Below are 10691 nucleotides of genomic sequence, written 5' to 3' on the forward strand. Positions count from 1 at the left end.
GGTCTATCCAGAGGTGGTCTATCCAGAGGTGGTCTATCCAGAGGTGGTCTATCTAGAGGTGGTCTATCTAGAGGTGGTCTATCCAGAGGTGGTAGTGTGGTCTATCCAGAGGTGGTCTATCCAGAGGTGGTCTATCTTGAGGTGGTCTATCCAGGGGTGGTCTATCCAGAGGTGGTCTATCCAGAGGTGGTCTATCCAGAGGTGGTCTATCTAGAGGTGGTCTATCTAGAGGTGGTAGTGTGGTCTATCCAGAGGTGGTCTATCCAGAGGTGGTCTATCTAGAGGTGGTCTATCTAGAGGTGGTCTATCCAGAGGTGGTAGTGTGGTCTATCCAGAGGTGGTCTATCCAGAGGTGGTCTATCCAGAGGTGGTCTATCTAGAGGTGGTCTATCTAGAGGTGGTAGTGTGGTCTATCCAGAGGTGGTCTATCCAGAGGTGGTCTATCCAGAGGTGGTCTATCCAGAGGTGGTAGTGTGGTCTATCCAGAGGTGGTCTATCCAGAGGTGGTCTATCTAGAGGTGCTCTATCCAGAGGTGAACTATCCAGAGGTGGTCTATCCAGAGGTGGTAGTGTGGTCTATCTAGAGGTGGTCTATCCAGAGGTGGTCTATCTAGAGGTGGTCTATCCAGAGGTGGTCTATCTAGAGGTGGTCTATCCAGAGGTGGTAGTGTGGTCTATCCAGAGGTGGTCTATCCAGAGGTGGTCTATCCAGAGGTGGTCTATCTAGAGGTGGTCTATCTAGAGGTGGTCTATCTAGAGGTGGTAGTGTGGTCTATCCAGAGGTGGTCTATCCAGAGGTGGTCTATCCAGAGGTGGTCTATCCAGAGGTGGTCTATCTAGAGGTGGTCTATCTAGAGGTGGTCTATCTAGAGGTGGTAGTGTGGTCTATCTAGAGGTGGTCTATCTAGAGGTGGTCTATCCAGAGGTGGTCTATCCAGAGGTGGTCTATCTAGAGGTGGTCTATCCAGAGGTGGTCTACCTATAGGTGGTCTATCCAGAGGTGGTAGTGTGGTCTATCCAGAGGTGGTCTATCCAGAGGTGGTCTATCTAGAGGTGGTCTATCCAGAGGTGGTCTACCTATAGGTGGTCTATCCAGAGGTGGTAGTGTGGTCTATCCAGAGGTGGTCTATCCAGAGGTGGTCTATCTAGAGGTGGTCTATCTAGAGGTGGTCTATCCAGAGGTGGTCTATCTAGAGGTGGTCTATCTAGAGGTGGTAGTGTGGTCTATCCAGAGGTGGTCTATCCAGAGGTGGTCTATCTAGAGGTGGTCTATCTAGAGGTGGTCTATCTAGAGGTGGTCTATCTAGAGGTGGTAGTGTGGTCTATCTAGAGGTGGTCTATCCAGAGGTGGTCTATCTAGAGGTGGTCTATCTAGAGGTGGTCTATCCAGAGGTGGTCTATCTAGAGGTGGTCTATCTAGAGGTGGTCTATCTAGAGGTGGTAGTGTGGTCTATCTAGAGGTGGTCTATCCAGAGGTGGTCTATCTAGAGGTGGTCTATCTAGAGGTGGTCTATCCAGAGGTGGTCTATCTAGAGGTGGTCTATCTAGAGGTGGTAGTGTGGTCTATCTAGAGGTGGTCTATCCAGAGGTGGTCTATCTAGAGGTGGTAGTGTGGTCTATCCAGAGGTGGTCTATCTAGAGGTGGTCTATCTAGAGGTGGTCTATCTAGAGGTGGTCTACCTATAGGTGGCAGTGAACAGAGTGTAATGTGATCTCACGTTTCCGGCCTTGGAGATCTTCAGGTCTATCGAGGGGGCAGGCTTCCTCTCCTTCCTCCTCTGCAGGTAGTCATAGAGACGCAGCTGGGGGGGCATGGGCAGGTAGGACAGCTCCTGTTGACGGTTCAACGCCGCCCGAGAGTGACGCTTAAAACAACTACGGAGAGAGGAGAAACAGGTCTCTGTGTGTCTCATAGACTAGCTGGAGATCAGGGAAGCACAATACTGTGTGCGTCTCTCTCTGTCTGTGTTTGCAGGTCTCTCTCTGTCTGTGTTTGCAGGTCTCTCTCTGTCTGTGTTTGCAGGTCTCTCTCTGTCTGTGTTTGCAGGTCTCTCTCTGTGTGTTTGCAGGTCTCTCTCTGTGTGTTTGCAGGTCTCTCTCTGTGTGTTTGCAGGTCTCTCTCTGTGTGTTTGCAGGTCTCTCTCTGTGTGTTTGCAGGTCTCTCTCTGTGTGTTTGCAGGTCTCTCTCTGTGTTTGCAGGTCTCTCTCTGTGTTTGCAGGTCTCTCTCTGTGTTTGCAGGTCTCTCTGTGTATTTGCAGGTCTCTCTCTGTGTGTTTGCAGGTCTCTCTCTGTGTGTTTGCAGGTCTCTCTCTGTGTGTCTCTCTGTGTGTCTCTCTGTCTGTCTCGCTCTGTCTGTCTCTCTGTGTGTCTGTCTCTCTGTGTGTCTGTCTCTCTGTGTGTTTGCAGGTCTCTGCGTGTCTCTCTGTGTGTCTCTCTGTGTGTTTGCAGGTCTCTGTGTGTCTCTCTGTGTGTCTCTCTGTGTGTCTCTCTGTGTGTTTGCAGGTCTCTGTGCGTCTCTCTGTGTGTTTGCAGGTCTCTGTGTGTCTCTCTGTGTGTCTCTCTGTGTGTCTCTCTGTGTGTTTGCAGGTCTCTGTGCATCTCTCTGTGTGTACCGTTTCATAGAGTGAGTGTTCATCTTCTGCTTGTTATAGAGCAGGTGATTGGCTGTACAGGTGACAGAGATCGACGGATCCAGACACAGAGGATCAGCTGTGGCCAGCAGTAACTGGCTCTCTAACTGGAACTTATCATCCTGGAGGAGGAGAGAACAGAGGAGAAGAACAGAGGATCAGCTGTGGCCAGCAGTAACTGGCTCTCTAACTGGAACTTATCATCCTGGAGGAGGAGAGAACAGAGGAGAAGAACAGAGGATCAGCTGTGGCCAGCAGTAACTGGCTCTCTAACTGGAACTTATCATCCTGGAGGAGGAGAGAACAGAGGAGAAGGGGGAGAGAGAGAGAAGGAGATAGATGAAGAGGGGAGAGGCAGGAGGTAATAAGGGAGGAGAATGCAAGAAGGGAAGATGAAAGGAGGAGAGGAAAGATAACATTATTCCTATACCATCTTGTTTGTGTGTTCAGGTTTGTATGACCTTGGTAACTCACCTGAGTCCATTTGTGGTGGTCACTGGTCATGGCATGGACATCACAGATCAGTGTCTGGGGAGGTCAAAGGTCAGAATATAGCATCAACGGTGTAAGGATCGATCATTCTGATTACATATCACCACTTGTGTCCACTCTAACATAGAAACCAACTGTCTCCCCTCATGGTTCTCACCTGCATAGTGGATGTTCTACCTCTTCTATCTCTATGGTTGTAGAAATCAGTGCTAGTTCCTACCTGCATGGTGGATGTTCTACCTCTTCTATCTCTATGGTTGTAGAAATCAGTGCTAGCTCCTACCTGCATAGTGGATGTTCTACCTCTTCTATCTCTATGGTTGTAGAAATCAGTGCTAGTTCCTACCTGCATGGTGTCTGTTCTACCTCTTCTATCTCTATGGTTGTAGAAATCAGTGCTAGTTCCTACCTGCATGGTGGATGTTCTACCTCTTCTATCTCTATGGTTGTAGAAATCAGTGCTAGTTCCTACCTGCATGGTGTCTGTTCTACCTCTTCTATCTCTATGGTTGTAGAAATCAGTGCTAGTTCCTACCTGCATGGTGTCTGTTCTACCTCTTCTATCTCTATGGTTGTAGAAATCAGTGCTAGTTCCTACCTGCATGGTGGATGTTCTACCTCTTCTATCTCTATGGTTGTAGAAATCAGTGCTAGTTCCTACCTGCATGGTGTCTGTTCTACCTCTTCTATCTCTATGGTTGTAGAAATCAGTGCTAGTTCCTACCTGCATGGTGTCTGTTCTACCTCTTCTATCTCTATGGTTGTAGAAATCAGTGCTAGTTCCTACCTGCATGGTGTCTGTTCTACCTCTTCTATCTCTATGGTTGTAGAAATCAGTGCTAGTTCCTACCTGCATGGTGGATGTTCTACCTCTTCTATCTCTATGGTTGTAGAAATCAGTGCTAGTTCCTACCTGCATAGTGGATGTTCTACCTCTTCTATCTCTATGGTTGTAGAAATCAGTGCTAGTTCCTACCTGCATGGTGTCTGTTCTACCTCTTCTATCTCTATGGTTGTAGAAATCAGTGCTAGTTCCTACCTGCATGGTGGATGTTCTACCTCTTCTATCTCTATGGTTGTAGAAATCAGTGCTAGTTCCTACCTGCATAGTGGATGTTCTACCTCTTCTATCTCTATGGTTGTAGAAATCAGTGCTAGTTCCTACCTGCATGGTGTCTGTTCTACCTCTTCTATCTCTATGGTTGTAGAAATCAGTGCTAGTTCCTACCTGCATGGTGGATGTTCTACCTCTTCTATCTCTATGGTTGTAGAAATCAGTGCTAGTTCCTACCTGCATGGTAGGCCGTAGCAGGACGTGTCTGCTCTGGAAGGAGGGCATCTTAGTGTTGCCAGACTGTCTGTAGTCTCTGACCTCTGTTACCACACAGCCACAGTGGAAGATGTTCACCTGGACAAGGAGACAGAGAGGGGAGACAAGGAGTCAGAGAGGGGAGACAAGGAGTCAGAGAGGGGAGACAAGGAGTCAGAGAGGGGGAGACAAGGAGTCAGAGAGGGGGAGACAGAGAGGGGGAGACAGAGAGGGGAGACAAGGAGTCAGAGAGGGGAGACAAGGAGACAGAGAGGGGAGACAAGGAGTCAGAGAGGGGAGACAAGGAGTCAGAGAGGGGAGACAAGGAGTCAGAGAGGGGAGACAAGGAGTCAGAGAGGGGAGACAAGGAGTCAGAGAGGGGAGACAAGGAGTCAGAGGGGAGACAAGGAGTCAGAGAGGGGAGACAAGGAGTCAGAGAGGGGAGACAAGGAGTCAGAGAGGGGAGACAAGGAGACAGAGAGGGGAGACAAGGAGTCAGAGAGGGGAGACAAGGAGTCAGAGAGGGGAGACAAGGAGTCAGAGAGGGGGAGACAAGGAGTCAGAGAGGGGGAGACAAGGAGTCAGAGAGGGGGAGACAAGGAGTCAGAGAGGGGGAGACAAGGAGTCAGAGAGGGGGAGACAAGGAGTCAGAGAGGGGGAGACAAGGAGTCAGAGAGGGGAGACAAGGAGTCAGAGAGGGGGGACAAGGAGTCAGAGAGGGGAGACAAGGAGTCAGAGAGGGGGGACAAGGAGACAGGGAGGGGGAACAAGGAGACAGGGAGGACAAGGAGTCAGAGAGGGGACAAGGAGTCAGAGGGGGGACAAGGAGGCAGAGGGGGGACAAGGAGGCAGAGGGGGGACAAGGAGGCAGAGGGGGGACAAGGAGGCAGAGGGGGGACAAGGAGGCAGAGGGGGGGACAAGGAGGCAGAGGGGGGACAAGGAGGCAGAGGGGGGACAAGGAGGCAGAGGGGGGACAAGGAGGCAGAGGGGGGACAAGGAGGCAGAGGGGGGACAAGGAGGCAGAGGGGGGACAAGGAGACAAAGAAAAGACAAGGAGACAGAGAGTTAGAGGGAACACACACCTGGGACTTCTCTAAGAGATCCACCAGGATAGGAGGAAGCTCCTCAGCATCAAGGTACTCCAAAAGCTGGCCTTCCTCATACGGCAGACGGATCGTCTCAGAGTCTACAGAGAGAGGGGGGAAGATGGGGGGGAGAGGAAAGAGAGAGGGGGGAGAGGAAAGAGAGAGAGGGGGGAGAGGAAAGAGAGAGATGGGGGAGAGAGAGACGGGAGAGATGGGGGAGAGAGATGGGAGAGAGAGAAATGGGAGAAAGAGAGATGAGAGAGAGAGAGTGTCATCATTAGGCAGTTGAATAGTCTTTCAAACAAAGCGACACTGTTACTACTACAGCTCTGTAGAAACACCCTGTTACTACTACAGCTCTGTAGAAACACCCTGTTACTACTACAGCTCTGTAGAAACACCCTGTTACTACTACAGCTCTGTAGAAACACCCTGTTACTACTACAGCTCTGTAGAAACACCCTGTTACTACTACAGCTCTGTAGAAACACCCTGTTACTACTACAGCTCTGTAGAAACACCCTGTTACTACTACAGCTCTGTAGAAACACCCTGTTACTACTACAGCTCTGTAGAAACACCCTGTTACTACTACAGCTCTGTAGAAACACCCTGTTACTACTACAGCTCTGTAGAAACACCCTGTTACTACTACAGCTCTGTAGAAACACCCTGTTACTACTACAGCTCTGTAGAAACACCCTGTTACTACTACAGCTCTGTAGAAACACCCTGTTACTACTACAGCTCTGTAGAAACACCCTGTTACCACTACAGCTCTGTAGAAACACCCTGTTACCATTACAGCTCTGTAGAAACACCCTGTTACTACTACAGCTCTGTAGAAACACCCTGTTACCACTACAGCTCTGTAGAAACACCCTGTTACTACTACAGCTCTGTAGAAACACCCTGTTACTACTACAGCTCTGTAGAAACACCCTGTTACTACTACAGCTCTGTAGATACACCCTGTTACTACTACAGCTCTGTAGAAACACCCTGTTACTACTACAGCTCTGTAGAAACACCCTGTTACTACTACAGCTCTGTAGAAACACCCTGTTACTACTACAGCTCTGTAGAAACACCCTGTTACTACTACAGCTCTGTAGAAACACCCTGTTACTACTACAGCTCTGTAGAAACACCCTGTTACTACTACAGCTCTGTAGAAACACCCTGTTACCACTACAGCTCTGTAGAAACACCCTGTTACTACTACAGCTCTGTAGAAACACCCTGTTACCACTACAGCTCTGTAGAAACACCCTGTTACTACTACAGCTCTGTAGAAACACCCTGTTACCACTACAGCCCAGGGTCCCTGCTCATCTGCGTGAACATGCCTTAGGCATGCTGCAAGAAGGCATGAGAACTGCAGATGTGGCCAGGGCAATAAATTGCAATGTCCGTACTGTGAGACGCCTAAGACAGCGCTACAGGGAGACAGGATGGACAGCTGATCGTCCTCGCAGTGGCACAGGATCGGTACAACACCTGCACAGGATTGGTACATCTGAACATCACACCTGCGGGACAGGTACAGGATGGCAACAACAACTTTCTGAGTTACACCAGGAACGCACAATCCCTCCATCAGTGCTCAGACTGCAATAGGCTGAGAGAGGCTGGACTGAGGGCTTGTAGGTCTGTTGTAAGGCAGGTCCTCACCAGACATCACTGGCAACAACGTCGCCTATGGGCACAAACCCACCGTCGCTGGACCAGACAGGACTGGCATAAAGTGCTCTTCACTGACGAGTCACAGTTTTGTCTCACCAGGGGTGATGGTCGGATTCGCGTTTATCGTCGAAGGAATGAGCGTTACACCGAGGCCTGTACTCTGGAGCGGGATCGATTTGGAGGTGGCGGGTCCGTCATGGTCTGGGACGGTGTGTCACAGCATCATCGGACTGAGCTTGTCGTCATTGCAGGCAATCTCAACGCTGTGCGTTACAGGGAAGACATCCTCCTCCCTCATGTGGTACCCTTCCTGCAGGCTCATCCTGACATGACCCTCCAGCATGACAATGCGATCAGCCATACTGCTCGTTCTGTGCGTGATTTCCTGCAAGACAGGGATGTCAGTGTTCTGCCATGGCCAGCGAAGAGCCCGGATCTCAATCCCATTGAGCACGTCTGGGACCTGTTGGATCAGAGGGTGAGGGCTAGGGCCATTCCCCCCAGAAATGTCCGGGAACTTGCAGGGGCCTTGGTGGAAGAGTGGGGTAACATCTCACACCAAGAACTGGCAAATCTGGTGCAGTCCATGAGGAGGAGATGCACTTAATGCAGCTGGTGGCCACACCAGATACTGACTGTTACTTTTGATTTTGACCCCCCCTTTGTTCAGGGACACATTATTCCATATCTGTTAGTCACATGTCTGTGGAACTTGTTCAGTTCATGTCTCAGTTGTTGAATCTTATGTTCATACAAATATTTACACATGTTAAGTTTGCTGAAAATAAACACAATTGACAGTGAGAGGACGTTTATTTTTTGGCTGAGTTTACAATACTAGCTACATAGCAGTGATTTACGCAGGACAGAGTTTACCTTGGACCTCTTGGGGTTTTTAAGCCGAGTATCTTTGCTACATGTTGCATGACAAATAAGTTAATTGTGAATGTTTGATAAATTGACAGAGTGATTGATAGATAGGGCTCTCACCAGATCCATTCTTGCCGCGGAGCATGAGGGAGTAACCCTGGTTACCGGGGTAGAGGTTGACGACCAGACACGACACCGACTCTTGACACATGAGCTTCTCCAGCAGGTTCACATTCCTACGCAGCTTCTACACATAACAGGAAATCAACAAACAATAACAATAAATGGTATGGGTTTATCAATAATGATTCAAATTCACATTCCTACGTAGCTTCTGATGTGAACTTGTCCAATAAGAACCCTGGCTTTTGTTTTCTGTTACAAAACATTTTTGCTACAGTGTGCCCTAATGAACACAAGCTACAGGTCAATGGGTCCAATGATTAGATCTGTCAAATGCTTTCTATACAACCTACTCTGATTTCTATTGGTTACCTTGAGCTCTGGTTCTTTGTCACACTCTTCGATGTAGAGCTCGTATAGTTTCTGGTATAAACTCTTCTTCCCTCCGGATGAGGCTCTCCTCTTCGCTGGCCTTTGACGAGCACTTTCAACAATGTACTGAAGAAGATGAAATACATCAAAGTCAGATGTATACTCATGAACAGCTATAGACACACACACTTGAAATCACCTTGTTCATGTAGAATAAATAGACAGTCTTACCTCAGCCCGATCCAATGCATATTCCAAAACGTGTTGCTGCAAATAGAGCATTAGTTATCCGTTATTGTTGGTCACTAGGCCATCTCATTTACTGGGAGATGGGAGATGGAGAAATGATTTACACTACTGATCAAAACAGCTTTATAAAAGGGTCTTTCCTACTACTGTAATTAGCCCATGGTCTCTCTCTCTCACACACACACACACACACACACACACACACACACACACACACACACACACACACACACACACTTCACAATGGAAACAGAAGCGTCAACACAGTTAAAGACAGTATACATGTACTACTCGTTAAAAAAAATATTGAACCTTTATTTAACTAGGCAGTTAAAAACAAATTATTATTTACAATGTACGGCCTACACCGGCCAAACCGGGACGACACCGGGCCAATAGTGCGCCGCCCTATAGGACTCCCAATCACAGCCGGATGCGATACAGCCTAAAGTGTATCAATCCGCGCAGAGACAGATCAGAGATTAATGGATAGATGGATAGGTAGACGGATGGATAGACAGATACATTCATCGATAGAGGGATAGATAGATGGATATATATATTAAGGGATAGGTGGATAGAGGGTTGGTGGAAGGGATGCTTACCATTGTGGTCTGCCAACCGGTATTTGGGTGAGTGATGGTCAGCAGGAGACTTAGCTGTCCTTAGCCCCACACCGTCACCTCCATATAGCGACCATTCAAACCCTGTGTGTACACACACACACGGCCCGGGTCAAACCTAGTCTACACACAGTCAACAGCAGCAGCAAAACGACAGGCACCGACCGTTTGAGCGGGTTGGTAAGTGCTAGCTAGCTAATTTAGCTGACAGCTAAGTAATATGTCAGTATGTCGGTATGGCGATTTCGCAAATAATCAACAAATGATGAACAATATATATGGCTGTGAAATGTCACCCAGTTTCTATCCATACACTTTGACGGAACAGTGTTGTTTTCAATGAAACCCAGTTAACTTGATGATAGCTTTATGTTCACTGGCAAGCGATTTGTTCACAGCAACAAGCTCGCTGGCTGGCTAGCCGGCTAACGTTAGCATCGCTAGCTTGCTTCTTGGGAAGCTGCCAAAGTTAGCTAGCAATACAACGGCTGAGACACAAACGCATGAAGAAGCTTCAATCTTAAACGTTAGGATGGACTTGCCTTATGAGTTGCATTATTATAGATCGTAACTCCAATGCAAGAAACAAGATATTATTTCAGTGCCTTCATTGAAAAAAAACTCACAGCAGCAGCCATTTTCTTCCAGTGTGACAACAAAAGCCAAACTTCCGGTAAAGGTAGTGGGCGGAACCCTGGGGGATGCTCTCCTGTGTGACATTTTCATTCAGGAATAACTTAATGACTGTTTTATATTTCAATAAGATAAACATATTGGTTGATATATTGTGACATTTTATTTTAGCTACACACGACAAATGTGCACACACTGTAGTATAGATTAGGAGCTCCCGAGTGGATCGGCATCTCAGCGCTAGAGGCGTCACTACAGACCCGGGTTCGATTCCAGGCTGTATCACAACCGGCCGTGATTGGGAGTCCCATAGGGCGGCGCACAATTGGCCCAGCGTCGTCAGGGTTAGGGTTTGGCCGGGGTAGACCGTCATTGTAAATAAGAATTTGTCTAGTTAAGTAAAAGTAAAATAAATAAGTAAAATAGACCAATGGTTCACAACCAGGGGTACTAGGACCTTGGCCTATCCACAGGGGGGGTAACTGAGAAGACTCATGAGACCATAGGCCAGTGGAGGCTGCTGAGGGGAGGACGGCTCATAATAATGTCCGGAATGGAGCAAATGGACTGGTATCAACCACATGAAAACCACGTCTTTGATACCATTCCATTGACTC

At 48.2% G+C, this 10691-nt stretch overlaps 1 protein-coding gene across 8 annotated transcripts in view; it reads right to left on the minus strand.

Annotated features, from left to right (window-relative positions):
• supt20h (SPT20 homolog, SAGA complex component) overlaps window positions 1-10140 on the minus strand; it is a 43791-nt gene extending 33651 nt beyond the window's left edge. For 7 of the 8 annotated variants that reach the window (XM_082958311.1, XM_082958309.1, XM_082958314.1 and 4 more), the window contains exons 1-10: window positions 9984-10103; window positions 9424-9525; window positions 8801-8836; window positions 8570-8695; window positions 8195-8321; window positions 5516-5619; window positions 4415-4531; window positions 3106-3159; window positions 2614-2753; window positions 1719-1875 (exon numbers count right to left, since the gene is read on the minus strand). In XM_082958311.1, the coding sequence (XP_082814437.1) occupies window positions 1719-1875; window positions 2614-2753; window positions 3106-3159; window positions 4415-4531; window positions 5516-5619; window positions 8195-8321; window positions 8570-8695; window positions 8801-8836; window positions 9424-9426 (864 nt within the window). In that variant the 5' untranslated portion in view covers window positions 9427-9525; window positions 9984-10103. Of the gene's footprint in view, window positions 1-1718; window positions 1876-2613; window positions 2754-3105; window positions 3160-4414; window positions 4532-5515; window positions 5620-8194; window positions 8322-8569; window positions 8696-8800; window positions 8837-9423; window positions 9526-9983 lie in introns of all 8 variants that reach the window. The other variant, XM_082958308.1, reaches the window with a different exon arrangement.
• Window positions 10141-10691: the final 551 nt, after the last annotated feature.

The sequence above is a fragment of the Salmo salar genome, chromosome 11 (genome assembly GCF_965601325.2).
Source record: "Salmo salar chromosome 11, fSalSal1, whole genome shotgun sequence".
NCBI classification, from domain to species: Eukaryota; Metazoa; Chordata; class Actinopteri; order Salmoniformes; family Salmonidae; genus Salmo; species Salmo salar.